The 20,457-nt window shown below is 38.3% G+C and overlaps 1 protein-coding gene across 6 annotated transcripts in view; it reads right to left on the bottom strand.

Moving 5' to 3' along the window:
* Window positions 1-2,127: 2,127 nt before the first annotated feature.
* The window catches only part of wnk2 (WNK lysine deficient protein kinase 2), a 44,242-nt gene continuing 25,912 nt past the window's right edge, over window positions 2,128-20,457 (bottom strand). For 3 of the 6 annotated variants that reach the window (XM_024270089.2, XM_024270095.2, XM_024270093.2), the window contains 16 exons: window positions 19,753-19,802; window positions 19,505-19,667; window positions 19,307-19,423; window positions 19,062-19,232; window positions 18,939-18,981; window positions 18,151-18,312; window positions 14,737-15,608; window positions 13,063-13,120; window positions 12,903-12,967; window positions 11,952-12,541; window positions 11,182-11,414; window positions 10,878-11,108; window positions 10,679-10,777; window positions 8,227-8,271; window positions 7,824-8,149; window positions 2,128-3,709 (listed from right to left, as the gene is read on the bottom strand). In XM_024270089.2, coding sequence (XP_024125857.1) covers window positions 3,425-3,709; window positions 7,824-8,149; window positions 8,227-8,271; window positions 10,679-10,777; window positions 10,878-11,108; window positions 11,182-11,414; window positions 11,952-12,541; window positions 12,903-12,967; window positions 13,063-13,120; window positions 14,737-15,608; window positions 18,151-18,312; window positions 18,939-18,981; window positions 19,062-19,232; window positions 19,307-19,423; window positions 19,505-19,667; window positions 19,753-19,802 — 3,510 coding nt within the window. In that variant the 3' untranslated portion in view covers window positions 2,128-3,424. The remainder of the gene's footprint in view (window positions 3,710-7,823; window positions 8,150-8,226; window positions 8,272-10,678; window positions 10,778-10,877; window positions 11,109-11,181; window positions 11,415-11,951; window positions 12,542-12,902; window positions 12,968-13,062; window positions 13,121-14,736; window positions 15,609-18,150; window positions 18,313-18,938; window positions 18,982-19,061; window positions 19,233-19,306; window positions 19,424-19,504; window positions 19,668-19,752; window positions 19,803-20,457) is intronic. The other 3 variants (XM_024270091.2, XM_024270090.2, XM_024270092.2) reach the window with 3 other exon arrangements.

Raw genomic sequence — 20,457 nt, forward strand, 5'->3', positions numbered from 1 at the left:
CAAATTGTGGACTTAATATTATGATTATAAATGAAAAAACAGTTGCTTTTCTAAATACAGTAACATATCAGATTCTTGATGGGGAATGCAAACTGTTCAAGAGCCAAATGTTAGTGATCAGAAATAAATATTTCTGGTTGTAAAGTCTACTTAGGCCTGGTTCACACTGGACGTGGAAGCGCTGCGGAAATGGATTGCACGCGGCAATTCACATCAGACACGCATTATCCAGCGACGGTCAACGGGCGCTTCTGCTAGAGCTTTTTTTTGTTTTTGCCATCATGGGTAAATTAATAACCTAAATATATTACCCCATGTTTCTGCAAAGAAGAACTGCCCTTTGCCTCTCTCTTGTTTTTTTTTTTTTACACTAAAAACCCAGCCCCGCCCCCCGCTCCGGGGTCGGCCCACTATGTTGATCTGTGTGTGTCTGTCTGTTTTGTGTGTGTGTGCACGTGTGTTGTGGTTGTATGTTCATTTTCGTCTCTGTTCAGATACAAAAACATGATTGCATTTTTCAATCGCTGTATTTTATTGTGAAAAATTGGTTATATTTTGAAAACAAACCAGATTTTCTCATGTATCTTGATGTAACTTCCTGCCAGAATTGACGCGGATCGCTCTCGCACAAAATAGACCAGACGCCGAAACGATCCACTGCATGCCGTGAGCCTTCCGCGGAGGACTGCGGCGCTCTGCGCCTGGTGTGAATCACACCATAGGTTAGCAAGGGCGCTAAATAGAAGCGACCTCCGTTCCTTGTCCAGCGTGAACCAGGCGTTATAGGAAGTACAAGGAAGCTTGCTACCACTTTAAAGCCCTCCACCACCTTCAACATCCATCCATCCAACAATCTCTCAAAATCACATGAAGGCAACCGTATGTAAAGCTACAGATTACTTGTGTGAGATGTTTTTTGAATAATGATTGGCGTGTTGTGTGTCTTTAGTCCTTACATAAAAATCACATCCACCTGTGAACATTCAGATTATCATTTTTGTGTTAAGGTGCATTCACACCAAACGCATTTCACGCAGCAGAGGTGACCATTTTAAATGTTAAGTCAATGGTACAGACGCAAATTGAGGCGATTTGAAGTCTAGCAAAAGTGGGATTTGAGCGGCAAGCCAAAATTTAAATATCTGAAGTTTGACATGTCGTCGCATCGCATCTACCAATTAGGAACTCAGCTTTAGGCACGTTTCAGTGACTCAAGCAACAGTTAGAATACTAATCAATGTGATTGTTTTTGTCTTGAACTTTCATTGAATTCTTTAATCCGCTGGGACTGCGGAGTTACCATGAAGGGTGAAGGAGGAATACAACCCGGGCAGATCACTAGCCTACCGCGGCGGCTCTCTGGCTGCAGTCACCCAGCCTCCTTTAGTCCGGCGGAGCTCGCTCACTCGCTCGCTCGCTAGATATGCCGGCAGACAGACAGCCGCTGCGGGGTGCGGGGGCTGCCTGTCCGGGCCTCCTGAACTTTGTGACATTTTTATTATTTTCATCGAGACAATAATAACCCCTCCTCCATTCACAGGCCCAGTCCGAATTCTTCTATTCTCCCTTCCCCTCCATTTAAAGGGGTATTTTAAGTGCAAGTCGTGTCCGGGAAATTTGTTTTATAAATTTCGCCCTCCAAGTTGAGGGATATAAAGTCCTTCATCATGAGGGTAAACTGCATCGCGCTGAGAAGCGCTTTTCTTCATGTGTGTGCGCTCTGAACCACAGAAGTTTACATTCAATGTAAGTAATGACTTTCTGTTGTAGCATGACCTTTTTAAAGTTATAAAACTGATGTTGCTATGTATATTGAAGTGCTTGAAACTCTGCGCTAACGCTAGTGGACAGGTAACTATTGGTGACGTCATCGAACAAAAGTGCCAAATTAGCCTAAAAAAACAAAATTGCGGTTGGCCAAAACAGCTAGCATGTAGCTGAAAAAAAAAAAAAAACTAAACTTCAAAATAGCTTAAAACGCTGAAAAAAGCCTAAATTAGCCAAAACAGCTAGCATGTAAATATTAGCTTAACTCCAAAACAGCCTAAAAAACTTTTTAAAAGAGCCTAAGTTAGCCTAAACAGCTAGCGATTATTGGTGACGTTATTGAACGAAAGTGACGTCCGAAATATGAGACACCATCTTTTTCATAACTCTCCGTTTGGAAGGCTAAATGAAGGGGAAGGGAGAAGGGAAGAATTCGGATTGCACCACAGAGTCACAGAAACACAGTGGAAGCGGCTGTCAACCAGACACAGTCCCAGGAGTGAGAAAGAAGCCCCCGGTGACGTGGAAAGATTTGATTTGAATAATCTCATAAACCAGACATAAAGACGCGATTACTAATGTTTTTATAGAACTATTCACAATAAATAAACATGATCTCTCAACTTAACCCTCTCAACTTCCATACATTATAAGTGACATTTACACAGACACCGCTCCATGTCAGGCTTAAAACATTGGCTGGTGGCTCCTCCCACACTTTTTTTGCATCAAATTCTCCGCGCTACGAAAGAGGGGCGGGCCACGCGAATTTGTTGGTGTGAATGCACCTTTATGCAGGCTGTGGTGCAGGTGGCAGTGCAATTCCAGGCGAATATGACTTTAGTGAGCAATATAAAAACCTTAGACCAAGCGCGTAAGGTCCTTTACAATCTTTGAATTAGTCTTTTAGTGATACATTTAAACCATAGTTTGTTGATAAATGACACAACGGTTCTTGTTGTGGACTCATAGTTTTGTTTGTGGAACATCCAGTGTCTGCTTTAGGTCTAAATGCTTTTGTTCAAATAACTAAAACTGCAGTTCAAGGCACTCTCACGGGCATCTTTGCGCCGGAAGATAAAATTCAAGTTCATTCAAATTCCTTAAAAGATAATTCAAGCATTTGTGCTGGAAGCATTTCATCAGAGTAGAATTAAACCTATCCTTGATTGACAAGAGAGAGCCAACTAAAGCAACAGGTCCTAATGACCATGAGGTCAAGTCTTCACAGTGATGGCATGATGGTAGTTCATAAGGTGTTGCTTTAAGACACATAGCTGCAGCACCGGGCTATGGACTAACTAGTGTTACAAACACACAGGGCTATTTACAAACTCATATCCCTTTCTATGTACAAAGGAAGGAAAAGAGGAACAAAATAAACATAATAGTTAATGATACATTATGTACATTCATAACTGGTAATGTACATCCATAAACCAAGAACAGAAGTGTAGATTTTCAACTATACATAGCATTAGATTATTTCCTATATTATGAGCATGAGGTATGTTGACACAAATCAATAACAAAAATGACCTTATTAATAATACAATATGTATGAATTATGTACATGCTGGCTAAATATATACACTATATGCAGATGATTCTGACCGGAGCTATAAGTAGATTTTTGGAGTGGAAGACACGTTTCAGACTAAAGAGTCCTCGCCTTGGGGTCAGTTAGAGGATGCGGCGGGGCTGGGTTAGGGCAGGAGGCATCTTGACCTAAGGGCATTTCAGGAAAGGTAAAGACCTCGGAAGGAACGGTAAAGATGAAGCCAGGCCACTGGTTGAAAGACAGAGGAGAGGAGAGAGATTGTGGATGAAAGATGTGGTGAGGTCCTGGGGAGGGGATGGTCATCACTGCAGACCCCGGGCTGTCAGACCATGGCTGTGGCACACTGTAGGTTTCAGCTTGTAGAGAGGTCCATGGTGACATCTAAAAGATTTAAAACAACATTTTACACAACATTTAAATACACACTTCACAAACATCCCACTTTTGTCAGCAACATGTCTTATTTTTCCGTCTTGTGCAACATCTGCCATGACGTGTTTATTCTCATTGACCAATAAGAAAAGAGAACTTTGCAGTGTAAAGACAGAGAAATATTAGTGCAGCTGTGTCTGCTCCTTTGCCAGTTTTATTGTTGACACTGCTCTGCTCTTTTGATCACACTTCAGGACTCCACAGTTTGGAAACTATGGTGAAAAACAATGCCACAAAAAAGTTCACTTTTCATCTCAAAACTCTATTTTGTATTTTGAAATTTTGAATATAATAATAATAAAAAAACTTTAATTTATTAAAAATGGTCCCATGATAGGTCTAAATTTTATACCTGCTGTAGGTCTTAAAATAGTTGCTTCTGGGTCAACAAATGGCTGAGGTAGCTAATACTTATGCCTTACAGCATTCACATTTAAGTGATTCTCCTGCTCATTTCTGTACATTTTTCTGCATTTTTAACTCAATCTTTAAGTAATTTAATCAATCTTAGTATTAAAACGTTCAACTCATTCAGGACATTGCTGCTTGTACTTATGGTGTTCATAAATTTGATAGTTTTTGAAATATTGAGTAAAAAATGCCCAATAGGAAATTAATAAGAAATTGCTTTAATCCTTCAAAAATGTGCACTTTGAAACTTGTGAACTTCAGCATATCCTTATAGCTAGAGACACCATTCAAACTTTAAAACAGTGTTCCTCATTCCAGGTCCTCGAGAGCCGCCACCTTACCTGTTTTCCAGCTCATTGTGTACTGCTTGCTGCTGATTTTGGTTAATTTAAACATTTCCTGTTTTTTTTTTTTTTTTTGTTTTTTTTGGCTAATTTGGAGTTAAGCTAACATTTCAGTATTATGCTAACTGCTGTTGGTTAATTTAAACATTTACTGTTTTTTATTTGGCTAATTTGGAGTTTAGCTGATATTTTAGCATTATGTTAGCTGTTTTTTGCTAGTTCAGACGTTTCCACTTTTTTGGGCTAATTTGAAGTTTAGCTAACATTTTAATATTATTCTAGTTGTTTTTGGTTAATTTAGTTGTTTCCAGTTTCATTGGCTAGTTTGGAGTTTAGCTGACATTTTAGCATTTTGCTTGCTTTTTTAGGCTAATTTCGACATGTTTACATCTTTTGGCTAATTATAGTTTAGCTAAAATTTTAGCATTATGCTAGCTGTTCTTGGTTAGTTCAGACTCTTCAACTTTTTTTTGGCTAATTTGGAGTTAAGCTAACATTTCAGTATTATGCTAACTGGTGTTGGTTAATTTAAACATTTCCTGTTTTTTATTTGGCTAATTTGGAGTTTAGCTGATATTTCAGCATTATGCTAGCTGTTTTTTCCACTTTTTTGGGCTAATTTGAAGTTTAGCTAACATTTTAACATTATGCTAGCTGTTTTTGGTTAATTTAGTTGTTTCCAGTTTCATTGGCTAATTTGGAGTTTAGCTGACATTTTAGCATTTTGCTTGCTTTTTTAGGCTAATTTTGACATGTTTACATCTTTTGACTAATTAAAGTTTAGCTAACATTTTGGCCTTATGCTAGCTGCTTTCAGCTAATTCAGTCAGTTCCACATTTTTAGGGCTAATTTGGAGTTTAGCTAATATTTTAGCATTTTTTTAGCTCTTTTTGGTTAATTTAGACGTTTCCACTTTTATTGGTTAATTTGAAGTTTAGCTAACATTTTAGAATTATGCCAACTGGTTTTGGCAAATTTATACATGCTTCAAGTTTTGTTTTTTTTTGTTTTTTTTTTTCTTGTTTTGTTTTTTGCTAATTTGGAGTTTAGCTAATATTTTAGCAAGCTTACAGCTTCAGCATTTTAATATTACTTCTCTGACATCTTTAGGGGCCACATTCAGCTCACATGCATTCACACTTGCATTATCACAGGTAATGATATATTGATATATATTTGATTATTTGTTGTCAGGTCTGTTGGATGGTCGGTAATGGTCAGTAAATCTTGGAAATACAGAGTCTAGAAGAAGTAAAGCTGCATGAATGTAAAATTTCAAATTTGAAAATAGTAATGATACTACATGAACATGAGCAAATAAAGAAATCTCTATGTGTGGGGACGTGGTCTTTCTGCCCTTTGGCACAGAAAGCACTTTTGGTAAACACAATCTGCAGTTCCATCTGCAGATGCTAACTGTGTCGTGCCAAAAAAAATAAGCAATTTTTGAACATGGAACATCGTGTCTCAAGACCTAAGTCCCATTTAAAATAGATTTTTCCAAATGACCTTTTACAGTCAGGAGTTTACATTTGATGTCCTTGTCAGTAACCACAGAATCTGTGGTTCTGGAGACAAAGAGAAGGAAGACCAGAATATTGTCAGCATTCACCTCAAGAACCACCATTTCTGGAGTGTAAAACTCTGTTCTGTATGGGCTGCTCTTTTGTTCTGAAGGAACCAGGAATGTTGAAATTCCCTTCAACCTTTCTCTATTTGAGGGTAAATCTTGTCGTATGCTAATTGGGTTAAAAAAAATAAAAAAAAAGCTCACACTGCTCTATTACCATGCCTGATTTAAATGTAAAAAAATATATTTTTATTTTTTTCCATTTTGTATTAAATCAAATGTGACATGAGCACACTTGGATACCTTATATTATGTATGTTAATTTGCTGATGAAATATTGATTCATGGGATTTTGTTCATTTGGACCAAAGCCAAATTGTGTAAAGATTAAAAACTCTCACACTTCTGGTGACAGGCCCAGACTGTAAATTTGACATTTGTGGATATCATTTATTTTACCAAAAGATCACATTTTTTATTGGTCATAATTGATTGTGTTTCTTTTTTTATTTATTTTTTAATCTATGTTCGTTTTTTAGATTTCCTATACAATGGTGAAGCATCTCTAACTTGCTGGTTTGTTTTTTTCTAAAATTAAATCATTTATGAAAAGCAAAATTCAATCTTTTCTTATTTTAGCACTCAGTGAAAGTCCATAGATGTCACAACTAAAATAAAAATGTTGTCATATTTATCAAACATGTGTTATCTCCTTTTTGAGATCATAGTGTGCTGGAACACGAAAATGGCCTTTGGATTTACATACGACCTCTGAACTGTTAGCAATAGAGCAGCTATACTTAGCGTGTTTCAACAAATGTAAAGCCATTTTCACAACGATATGAGTCAGGGATGGCAATGACTGCAGAATAAGAACAAAGACCAGGTCCAAATGAGACCAGGACAACCCGGGAGGTCACATGACCACAGCAATCATCCATCTTTTATGTGTCTTTGGCTGCATCTTTTACAAATCAGAATAAAGGAATTTCTTTAAAATAGCAGTCTCCAATTAAATCATCACCTTCTTGTTGATCACCTGGATCACTATTAGAAGCACAAAGACGGGCTTGTTTGGTCTCCAAGGCCTGAACTGTAACGTTTAGCAGGACTCTTCTTTAAAAAGCGTTCTTTCTTATTTGAGGCAAAATCTAAAAATCTGTTGTTGTTTTGTAGGACATAGTTTCTACAGAGTGGCAGGTATTTATTTAAAATTTACCTCTGTGGGCGGGACCATTGGTGGGGAGAAAGCCTGCCTCTACTTCCCATCACCTATAATTGAGAGCTCTTTGTTTACACACTCTCCCACTAGCTTACAGCCCCTCACAACTCCAAACTAATATTACTGGTGCAATAAAATGATGCAATAATGGAGCTATCCAGCTCAGACGAGAAAAACAAAGACGAGTGGAGCAAAGAGCTTGTGGCCTACAAAGGGTATTTTCTACGTTTCAATTACATTTTTCAAACTAAATTTTTTAATCTGCTCCAGATTCACAACGTTTTGATTAGAGAAATACTCAGGAATACAATTTTAAGTTTAAGTTTCTTTATGTGCGTTCTCCATCAGATGAAAATATAGTTGGAGTGGGACAAGAAACCTGCTTTCCTGTTTAAACAACATTCAAGAAACCAGATCAATTCCAAAAGGCCAATTTTAATCTATTGTCTAAAAAGTCAACTTCTTGAAAAAAAAAAGTTTTGACATTCTAATCAACCAAATAACACAAAACTTACGTCCAAAGTACCAGAAGGCTGATGAAGTGCTTGAGGCACAACGGGGTCCCTGAACTGCGGTCCAACAACACTCAGAGAATTGGTACGTGGCCGGTGGGCAACGATCAGAACCTCCTGGGCCCAGTCGTCCATCAGCCGTTGCAAGTCTTCAGGCAGATTGTTGTCATTGGAACCGAAGGCCGTGCCTCCATACGTCGCTGTTTTGTTGTTGCTGTTGTTGGCCTGAGCCTGAGCGAGGCCCATCACAGGCTGATGGGGAGGAGGTGTGACACCACTGGCCGTTTGCTGGGGTTGATTAAAAGCTCCTGATGCTGAAGCTCCATATCCTAAACAGACACAATATTTCATTATGCTACTTCATTTAAAGAGCCACCTGATGTCCTTTTTAAACAGTTGGACGTACTGGTGCCTCGCTCTTTCCCAAGACACAGACGCTTCAGTGTCGACCCTGTGAGACAGAAGAAGATTTAACACAAACCTCTTTCCTATTTCTTCATTAATGTGTATATAAAGAGTGAGATGCAGTGCAAAATAAAACATTTGATTACTGACGTTAAAAGAAAAATAAATAAAACATTAGACGGTAGAATTGGACTACTTGAGCTAGATTCAAGTCATATGGAAGGAAAAAACTTATGTGGATGAGAGTCAATCAAAGAATTATTCTAAAAAACGCTACAAACAAAAGTGAAGATGGAAAAATAATTGTAGTGATATATTTGCCATGCATGTTCTTGTTACAAAGAGGACAAAGCACAAACGTTTTAGTCATTGATTATTTAAATGTCAAGTTATTCAAACCTCTCAATCTTATAACGGGTATAAAACTGTAGAAAGTTTTGTTTGTATGCATATACATATATAATATACACATAAATATATATATATACATATTCAGAAAATAGTTTTCGAACCAAAATTCACTGCAAGGTTTGAATAAGGAGTCTGTGAAAAAAATGTTGTTTACTTCTAACAAAATTTTTCTTAATGAAAGACAAATTTGGTGAAAGATGGTAGCATTTAGCTTGATGTGTTTTCATTGTCAGATCTTCTGCTACTGTGAGGCACCATTATTAGCTGCTCATTTGGGCGTGGCTTGTTGTTGTCTGACCACGCCCCCTTTTTAGGCTGTGCTGAATACCAACATCTTTAACCCAATCCTTCTTTGAGAGAGGACAGCTTCTTAACGATGCATTCACACCGGACACGGCAAGCACATCAGCTTCGCGTATTCCGCTTCTCTTTTGACGCGTGTCAAATTTACTGCTTATAACCTAAACGCTTCTGCCGCAGAGCAACCGCCAAAGTTGTTCTGGAATTAATTTGTTGCCACATTAGGCAAAACATGGTTGATGTTGAGCGAGCAGCTTATGTTTATATGTTTTGGAGAGCTCTTCAGAGGCGCTGGCAAGCACATCGCTGTGTTTGTTTTCACCAGATGTTTGACAGTCTCTCCGAGTGCAGTGTACTTAACTAGCCACAGCTGAGGGCCGTTTTAAATGTTACTTCTGTCTGCCTGTGGCCCAGTTTGAGCATTAACTCAAGAGTTGGGGAAATAAAAATAAAAGTGGAGGATCTCTTTGTCTGCCAGGCATCTAACCGGCGGCTGGCAGGCACCCTGGGCAGTGGACCTCGCTAGAACTTCTGGGCGCCAAGACAGCAGTGGTCCATATTAACTGTCCTGAAGCCTGGGGAGCGGAGCTCGATAAACTATCCATTGGGCGGCTGGCTAGCGTAGCAGTTGATCCAGCTCCATGGGATTCGTGACAGGCTTCCAGGGTGTATCCTGCCTTCGCCCAACAGAAATTGCCACAGTCCCCGGCAACCCAGCGGGTTAAGAAAATTGATGGAAGTTCAGGAGGAAAACTCTGGCATCCTGCAGCCGTATTGAATCTCTTTTTTACCATTTGATCTAGTTATTGAAAATGTGACATGCCCAAAGCTAAAAACCTAACCTGCCGCGCCCAATGCCCAAATCGTGCCACATCAGATTGCGTCTTTACATTGACTTAACATTGAAACTCGACACCTCCGCCGCGCCTGCTGCATCAGATGTGAATGCATCATAAGTCTAGCAAAGTGGTATTTTGTTAGAAGTAAATTAATTAGGGCTGGGTTAATTGAATTAAATAATCGATTTGAATCAATAAAGCTTAAGAGATCAATAATTGATTCATAAAAATATGAATCGATTTAGCACATAAAGCTAAAATCTGCTGGCGTTTAATAGAATTTCACATAGAACGGCAAATGCAACATACATTAGTGACTAAACTAACATCTTTATAAACTCACAAATATGAACTTTACAAATTCTTTTTAAATAAATATTTTTTAAGTAATCATTTGTGGTCTAAAAGATCGTTTTTATGTTCATACTTCTTCTGGAATAGGGTGTAATGCTACAGCACGATCGCCACCTAGTGGCCAAACTGAAATGTCCTCCAGGAGAAGCAGAACAATGTTTACAATGTTAATGATCTGAAGATTTTTGTTAGAACTTCTCCTTTTGAGAAACCATGTAACACTGGATGATATTAACAATCTCATTATTACACTAATGCATTAATAATATAAATATAATCAAATCATATATTAGATTATTAATGTATTTTTAAACAAATGTCCATAAATGTGTCAACTTGAAGAATCAAATCGATTCAGATTCTTGTGAATCAAATCAAATCGTTTCTGGAAATTATAAACGATACCAGCCCTAGAATTAGTGCAGATGAAGCAAAGCAGGAAACTAGCTATTTAAAAAAAAATCTAAGCAATATAAATGAAATGAATCAGAAAAAGTCTAAGAAAAGAAAAAAAATAGTGAAGGTAAGCGGGAAAGAAGAGATACAAACAGATAGACAAAGACACAGGCCCACTGAGAAATCTAGCGCGCGGCTTGCTACTGGATTTATAGGTGGTTCTCTCTGATGGTTGAGGATAATTAGACCATCCTGCAGAGGAGCATAATCAGGGAAAGGAGATGCCAGGTAAGAGGAGCAGACACTGATATCAAAGTTACTAAATCTGAAGGAGCTCTGCTGTGTGTTGCACCTTGTGCAGCCGGAGCTTGCATTCCCGTGCCGTCTCCATGCTGTCCCGCGTAAATGTTGTCAGAGGACAGTGATCCTTTGAGGGAGCAGGGCTGCTGGGTCTGCACGGGCTCCGAGGTTGAGCTGGGGAGGTGGCTGGTGCACGAACGCGGCCTGCTTTGATTGAAGAAAGCTGCTTTGGCCGGAGAGCCGTTTGAAGTAACCGTGGGCTCACCTGCGGCTGGAACCACACCTGAACACATCAACATGTATCAGGATCATTATTAAAACAAAAAAATGAGTCCAATTGGTGTGAGGAAGCTCACTGGACTTGCTGGAGTCGCTGGTTTTGGTTGTGACATTTCGAAACTGTTGAACTAGAGGGCTGAGAAGTTTTCCAGGCTTCAGCCTGTGCCTGCTGGACCTCTTTCTTCGGTTTGCAGGCGGTGCTCCATGTGAGAGACCAAGACCTGAGGGAGGAGGTTTGCCGAGTCTGCGATACAGCAGCTCCACTTCCCCTCTCTGATGTGCCTGCAGCTCTGAGATCTCTCTCAGATGTCTGGAAGCATCAATGAAAGCTAATAAAAACCAAAATACTTTATTTTCCGGAGTATAAGTCGTAGTTTTTTTCATAGTTTAGCCAGGGGTGCAACTAATACTCAGGAGCAACTAATTTTTGTTTTTTCAGATATAATAAGCTCATATCTTTGCATTTTTCCAGTAAACATCCTTTTGCAGATGTTTACTCTAACAACCACTAGAGGGCGCTTTATCTGAATATAAGAATTTGCTATTGACAACGCAGTAGAAGAAGTGTCGTCCAAAACAAACATGGAAAAAAATCAGATTGTTTTCCTCTTAAACTTTGATATTTTTCTCATACAAATCCAAAGATTTGTATTTTTGTATTTATTTATTTTAGCTACGCTTATCTTGGCGGATTTGTTCTGAAATATCAGAACTTTTCTTCCAAAAGTGCGACTTATATATGGTTTTCTTCTTCTTGATTGGACATTTTTTGCTCTTTCGACTTGTACTCCGGAAAAGATGGTAACTGTTCTCACATTTAAAACATACTTTTCAAGTCAGAACTTACTTTTCTCTTAGTCTCTGTAATTCCCTCTTTATGTCTGAATCCTCCATCTCTGAGTCATTGTCGCTGCTGGCGTAGGCGGAGCCGTGCATGCCTCCATGCCTGCTTGGCGAGTCTGAACTCTGCACGCTGCTGCTGCGACCGGTGCGGCGGAGGAAGGCCACGGCCCTCCTCATCAGGTCGCTCCCCCTGCGCTCCGAACGCGGCTGCTGTGACGGCGTAGAAGGAGCCAGCTTCGCGGGGCTGCTCTCTGCCCCAGAGTCCGACGACAGGAAGCGGGCGTGGACGGTGACGTCCACAGGGACCGAGTTTGAGGTCACCGCGCGGGGGAGAAATTCCCCCTTGGTCATGGAAGGAGGCGTGTCCAGGTAGAAGTCGGGGGGCGCAGAGTAGCGGCTGCAGCGCGTCCTCTGTGTGATGTCGTCTTCTGTGCTCACCACAGAGAAGCGGCCGATGGTGGTGGGAGTGGCCGCGGGCTCTGCCTGGAAGGGCTCCCTGCTGTAGCCCAGGGGGTGGGCCGGTGAGGTGACGCTGCTCCAGCTCCTCTGCTTCACGTCACGCTTGTTGGCGACTTCAGGAGGAACAGAAATCATCTGGCAACAAGAGAGCGTGAGAGATGAGAGCTTCTGTAGCATCAGGAAATGTGAACTGGCCCCGCCCAGAATCATTTCTAAGTTGCAAATCAGCTCTTTTTCAAGCTGCGTTAGTTTCATCTGCTACTGATTTACAATGATTTGAAGACGGAAATACTGAGGAATAAAGTTTTGAGCCAGATTTTCAATGTATTTGTCCTTCATCATCAGAAAAATGGCTCAAGAACATTAAAAAAGCAGTCATCAGAGTGGGTCTTTAAATTATTTTTTAAGTATAACGTAATAAAATAAATAACTAACTTCAAATTTTTAAACAAAAATTAAATACTTCTTCATAATAAGATGAAAATATCGATCCTACCTTAAATCGATCTCTTGTTCCAGAACAAGAAGCGGAGTGAGGAAAGTGTCTTCTTGACAGAGAAGCTGCAGTGATAAACACAAACACATTAACTTGTTTAAACCTGATTATTGCTCATATGAAATTAAGTGAATTATTTATTAGTGCATGCAGTACGTACCACACACAGCCGAGTCGCTAAGTGTGCTCAAACTATCCATTCGCTCGGGAATTTGAGGCTTAAGGAGATGAATCCACCGGAGGAAAAACAGACACAAATCCAGTTCAGATCAAGAATTATCCTGAAATATTTGACCAAATTTGAAACAAATCATAGCTTTGGCTGCATATTTTCATCTGACTGTATCTAAAAATTACAGTTATTTTAAAAAATAAACTCGGAATAATTACGTGGGCTTGAACAGGAAAACTTACCAAGTTTAAATCATTTTTAAAACATCAAGGTAGTTTTTAAAAGTTATGCACTGCCAAAAGATTTAAAGGATCTTAATACCTGTAAAGCCACTGGAATCGATGCTAAAATTTGCTGGGAAAATGTCTTATGCTAATTTAGCTAAAGAAAGTTTATTTATTTAGAAATTATTATGACTAAAAATGGGTAAAAAAATTGTTTGAAAATATACTTTCAAAAATGGTCATGAATCAAGTCGCTAAGCTAAAAAAATTGTTCTAAATCTATTTAGCTACTTTAAAAATCACCTAATAAACATTAATAAAACCTGTGAGGTTTTCAAAAGCTGAATACTGTTGAAAAAGCCCAATGTCTATGGGGTTGTAGTGTGACTGTATTCAAAAGCTCTCAAAGAGAATAAAAGATTTTAGTTTCATTAAAAAAAAAAAATATATATATATATATATATATATATATATCCAAAATAGCAAGAGTTGAATGTTTTTTAGAGCAATTGGGTCAATTTAAAGCTAAAAGCGTGTTAAAGATTTTTCTGTTCCTAAAGGTCAGAGGTCAGCAACCGAAGGGTCCAGTGGCTCTTTTATTCCTCTATGGTGGCGCTTTGTTTTTGAAGAAGAACACTAATAATCTGAATAAATAATAATGTTTGTTAGATAAGTTATGGTATTTATGTTTAGCTTTTAAATATGTCATACACCTGAGAAAAATGATAGTAAAAAGTGGAATCCACTACAAGCGTTATACTTATTCTTATCTTATTCTGCACAATAGTGTGTGGCTGATGTTCCCAAGCAACGTTTTTACATTATATAATTGCAATTTACACGATAATTAATATTGCCAGTAAATCTGCTGCAGTGGGAAGATCTTATTTGAAACAGGATGTATTTTATTTTGAAAGAAACTTCTTGTTCTGCTGTCAAAGTTAGAATACTGTTTAACACTGTTAGATTTCAACTTTTGTAAATATTCAAAAGCTACATGTTATTAATAAATGCCTAGATGGTCACAAAAATATATATAAAGTGTGTTTAACTGTTTTGCAACCTTTAAGACTAAAATAGTGACCATTAACCATTAAAAAACCCAACTATATATGCTATGGTGCCCATCAAGGCCTTCATTAATAACATGCAGCTTTTAAATGTTTACAATAATTGACACTTTGCAGTGTTATATTCTAACTTCTACTTTTGACAGCAGCACCTACAAGTTCCTTTCAAAATAAAATACATCCTGTTTCAAATAAGATCTTCCTGCTGCAGCAGATTTACTTGCAATAATAATAATGCAACAATATACTGTAAAAATCTTTTAGCGTTAAAGTTGCAGACTCCTGCTTTAGGTGAACATAAGAATCAAAGGAGAATCTCAGAAGTGGAAATCTCTTACAACATTTGCACAAATGTGTGCATCAATTACCAGCTGTTCTCCTGCCCTGTAGCGCCCCTCCCCTATGGGCCCGGGGGTGCTGTTTCCGGACCCTCCCGCGGCGCTGTCCGGCCCAGGAGGGGACTGGATGTACTCCGTCCCGGACCCCGGTGTCTCCGCGGTGCTTCCTGAAGGATACATGGGGGCGTATTCCTGGTAGAGCAGATTCCTCAGTTTTTCATCCAGAGTTTTGATGGTGCTGTCGACGAAGCCTCCACGGCCGAGCCTTCCCTCGCCGTCCGACTCGCTGGGCCCTGCCCCGTGTTGGGACGGCGCAGGGCTCTGGGGGAGCGATGACACTTTTGTCCCCCCTACAGCAGAAAAAGGCTGGTGAAGGACTACCGGCTGCTGCGGCCGCTCGCTGCGGGCCACTGGAGTGTAGCAGACAGGTGCCGGCTCTTTGGCTGAGCTCTGCTCCTGCAGAGGAAGAGGAGTGACAGGAGAACCTCCCCGGGAAGAACCCACATCCAGAGACAGGGGCATGACGAGCGGGCAGCAGGGCACTTCATCAGCGATGGAAACAGGAAGTGTCAAATCCGGCATGTGCTGAGCCACACGGACAGGCGAGATGGAGTCCAGAGGGGATCTCTGTGAATGTTCTCCAGGTAGAGTTGTGTGGGGAGGGGATGGGGGTAACGTCTGAGCTCTGGACGGCTGGGCCTGGTGGTAGCTGGGATGTCCTGAGCTCCCTGCAGAATCCACGGCCGTCATGGACAGCAGAGTTGGAGGTGCAGACACAGGAGGAGACAGAGTGGCCAGGAGAAGTGGGTCTGTATTGGATGTTATTGGAGGACTACAGAATGCATAAATATCGTAGGAAAAGCCTCCACTTCCTCCAGACATGGTGGAAGAAGATCCTTCCTCTGGACAAAGAGAATAATAAAATGAAGAAAACAAAATGGCACAACAAATCCTGCTGATTATTCAGTTTGTGAGATCTTTATTTATCTAAACTACGTTCAGACTTTGATCGATGCATTTAAAACTAGAAAAGTTGCATTAGCTGTGATAATTCTAGTGTGAATACTTTTTGCTCAAAGTAGTCGCCTAAGATGCTGAAGTTTTTTGCTGAAAATGGTGAGGCTATTTACCGTATTTTCCGGACTATAAGTCGCGCTTTTTTTCATAGATTTTCCAAGGGTGCGACTTATACTCAGGAGCGACTTATGTGATTTTGTCAGACATAAATAGGCTCATATATTTGTCATTTTCCCCACTTAAACCAGTTGCCTTTTGGCGGTTGTTTCCCAATAACAACCACTAGAGGGCTCTCTAGGTTTGTGTATCAGTATCTACTGCTGTCAGCTGACAGAAACGCAGAAGAAGAAGTTATGTTCAAAACAAAAGTTCCTGATAAACTAATCATTCTCCTCATGGATGTTATGATGTTTTTCTCATTTGCATGAAGACATTATTATTATTGTTTTTATTTTTCTCTTCCTGGGCTAATGCGGGACAACAAGCCATCAAACTGGGTTATAAACAGAAGAGCAGCTAAAAACTGTCATTTAGATGCAGCTCCTGCAGGCTAGAAAGTAACGATTGCCGTAAGAAAAAGACAAAAAATTGCTGTCCTGAACCCAGAATGGAGAGATGATTATAGATGCTTTTGTGGAGTTCTTCAAAATAAATAACTTAACCTCTCAACATCATCCGTAACTTAACCTCTCAACATCATCCCTATCTTCTGTGTATTTTAAACAAGATAAACAGCCAAAGCCTCCATCATGTAGCGATGAGGCTAGAAACTTCACACAGCTTCTCCAATGGTAGTGTCTAGTTTATGAACACATTTTTGGACAAGCATCAAGCATTAAATTAGACGCACATCAAAAGATTCAACGGACTTGAATTCGACGGATGAATTGCATTCGATGTCAAATGTTTACGTTATGTCAGGCTTGTTGAATTTGTTCATAAATGTTGGACTATTCTCTTAAAAGTGCCACTTATACTCCGGAGCGACTTACATATGTTTTTTTTCTTCTTCGTTATGTATTTTTTGGCTACCGCGACTTATACTCCGGTGCGACTTATAGTCTGGAAAATACGGTGCTTTAATTCTTGAAGGAATTTGCTATAAAATACAAAAGGTTTTTAAAAAATGCTAAATTTGTTTAAAGACTGTAAATTTTGTTAAAGAACTATGAATGAGTGTGGAAGTTGACCTAAATTTCTACAAAAAAAGTAGTAAAATTGCTTAAAAATCCCTAATACATACCAATTTTACAAAAATATTCAGTGTGTTCCTAAATTATGAGCTAAACTCCATGTTTGCCCCCCAAAAAACCTTAATAGATGCCAGGTTAGCCCAAAAAGCTAGCTTGTTGCTTAAATACTTGCTAAACTACTAAATAGGGTAAAATTACTCTGCAAACTAAATTTTTCAAAAACAATAGCCTTTTGCTAAATTAAGCTAAAATCTAAATTAGCCTATAAAACCCCAGTAGATTACAAATTAGCCAAAAATGTTAGCATGTTAATAAACTCCAAAATAGCAGAAAAACCTCAGTAGATGCCAAATTAGCCGAAGAAGCTAGCACATTGCATAAATACTAGCTAAACTCCAAAATAGCCTAAAATTCCTTAATAAACGTAATTAGTCAAAAACTACAGACTGTTGCTAAAATTCAGCTAAACTCTAAATTAGCCTACAAAACCCCAGTTGATAACAAATTAGCCAAAAACTTTAGCATGTTGCTACAATATTGGCTAAACTCTAAATTAGCCTAGAAAACCTCAGTAGATAACAAATTAGCCAAAGACGTTAGCCTGTTGATAAGATATTTGGTCAACTTCAAATTAGAATAAAGAACTTCAGTAGATGCCAAATTAGCTAAAAATGCTAGGATATTGCTAAAATGTTAGCTAAATTTTAAATTAGCATAAATACCTTAGTAGAGGCCAAATTAACCAAAAAAGCTAGCACATTGCTTAAATACCAGCTAAACTCCAAAATAGCCTACAATTCCACAGTAAACTAAACTAGTCAAAAAAGTTAGCCCGTTGCTAAAATAAAGCTAAACTCTATATTAGCCTATAAACCCCCAGTAGATAGCAAATAAGCCAAAAACGTTAGCATATTGCTAAAATATTAGCTAAACTCAAAAGGCTTTTTAAAGTTACTATAAAAAAAGAAAACATAGTCTATGAATATATTTAAAGGCTTGTTGCTAATCTACTCAAAAAGATGAAATTTGAATACTTTATATTTATTTCTTATGGGGCATATTTTGCTCAATATTTCAAAAACGATAAAGTTTATGAATACCAAAACTACAACCAGTAATGTCTTGAACGAGCTGAACGCTTTGATACCAGAGTTTTTACGTGCTAAAAAAACGTACAGAAAGAGGAGAATCACTACAGTGTAATGCTTACTAAGCATTCACACAACACGCTCACCTCTGGAGGTGGCGGGCTTTGCAGTGACGCTGTCAGCAGGCTGGGTTGTCACAGAGCTCCCAGGCGATTGTGTAGCCGTCCCATCAGAAGGTGTGTCCAGATTGGGGGTTGGTGTCTCCTCCACAGGACAAATTATAAACCACCTCTTTCCTGTATGAAGAACTACGAGGAGAATCAAAAAGAATGGAAGTATTTAAAAACTGAGCACAAGGACAAACACTCCAATCATTTATTGATCTTTTGTCGAAGCAAACAAAACACATTTAGTATTGCTTTGATTTTACCGTATTTTTCATATTGTCTGGGGTAATTCTTATGATTCAAACTTAGAACATTTGATAGTTTTGCAAAGAAAATGCATAAGACAATGAGCACACCACTGAACTAAGAAGTAATGACTATTCAAATTTAAGGATTTAGGTACTTTAAATACATATTCTGGTGATATATGAGGCCAAAAAATGTGTGTTGCCATGTTTTTTTTAACAAGATCTTTTTGTTATAAATGAGGGGAATGGTAGAAGAAATTACAACTTTAAAGTAAGTAAAAATTACACTTAAACAAGTGATTATCTTTGTGGGGGTCAAAATATGGAGTTTGTTGGACTATGATCTGAAAAAGTCTTTAAGTATTACTTGCTTTAAGTTTAAATGTAAACACAAAATGATTGATTTATATGCAGCATGGCTTAAATATTTTGAGCTTAATGTTCTTTATATTTGAAAAAATGCCATAAGAACATGTAAAAAAAAAAAAAAGTAATTGAATCGGGTCTTAAAGGACTTACCATTTTGCTGATAGACTGGCTGAGGCGCTCCAGGCTGATAATTCTAAGGAGACATTCACAAATCTTAGAATTTGTCCCAATTTGCCGCAATTATCTCAAATCTATTCAAAGCTCCTCCTGTACCTCGCCAGCGAGTCCCTCAGACATCTGGCTTTGGAGAGGGCTACAACTCAAAGCGGTGGGTTTTTCACCCTCACTGTCTTCATGCAGCATGTCTTCCGCTTTGTCCACGATGTCCTTTAGCTGGTCAATGAAAATCTCCTTCTCCAGCAGCAGGATGAAGCCATTTTCTACCTGTAAACATCTGCTTTTAGGGCACTACTTTAGATAAATCTAGAAAAGTCTGAATTCTAAATGCCAAAACGAACCATGTAAGTTGCAATTTCCTCAGGAGCGTCTCCGTCCAGATCGAATTTAAACGTCACCATCTTGTGGTTGTGAGTTTCCAGTTGGCATTCGACCATTTTGTCACCGGTGTTGCAAACCTGAGGTTGGAGGGAGGCAGCAGTTATATCAGAAACATTGTAGGATAGTTTGAATGTATTTGTGTTTCTCACACGACTTACATTGAGCATGCTCAGTTTGGGCTTGCTGGTCTTTTCCTGCCTTGAACGTGTCCGCGCCGACTTGCGATGATGTTTTCTTGGCTTTCCATCCCCTTTACTCCCGCCTGCCAAGCTTTCATAGCCGTCACTTGTTTCCTTCCCAGACGCCACATCGGAGTTAACACTAAAAAAAAATAAAGTTCATTGCTAAAAATAAAATAAAAGTAATCAAAAAGAGCGTAGTATGAATTTATAAAATGGTCACACACCTGTCATAGGCATAACTGGACAATGATATTGATTTGTCACGAAGTAGATCCTGAAAACATAGAAGCTGTAAATGTAAAACACTTCTTTGAACTTTCTCTTTAACATTTTATTCATAAAATTGTTTTATTCTTTTTTTTATTAATAATTATAGTCCTCACAAAGTGCTCTTTGAACTACAATACAAAGTACTATCTCATAATAAATGTTTGATTTATCCTGAATTATGGAGCCCCTAAAGGGACATTAAAATTGTTTTTCCATTATTGAAGTGAAAAAATCGAGTAAAATCCTTAGTTAACCAAAAAAAATTTACTTGAATTTTTGAAAAAAAATTACTTCAATTAAGAAAAAAACTTAATCTTTTAGATTTTTTCTACTAAAGTCAAAAAATTCTAGTAAAATTATTTTGTTTTACTTCAATTATTAGATTTTTTTATTCCAAAATTTAGAAAAAAAATTACCTCAAGTTTTTGAAAATAAAATGTTTTTACTTCAATTTATTTTACTTACATTTAAAAAAATACTTACATTTTTGGGGAAAAATGTTTACTTAAATATGTAGAAAAATAAGTTCTACTTCAATTTTCAGAAATTTTTTTTGTACCTCAATTTAAAGAAAAATATTTTTTGCTTAAATTTTTAGAAAAAAAATCATTTAATATTCAGAAAAAAATGTTTATTTTAATTTAAAAAAAAATATTTAA

This window comes from Oryzias melastigma, linkage group LG5 (assembly GCF_002922805.2).
Source record: "Oryzias melastigma strain HK-1 linkage group LG5, ASM292280v2, whole genome shotgun sequence".
In the NCBI taxonomy this organism is placed as follows: Eukaryota; Metazoa; Chordata; class Actinopteri; order Beloniformes; family Adrianichthyidae; genus Oryzias; species Oryzias melastigma.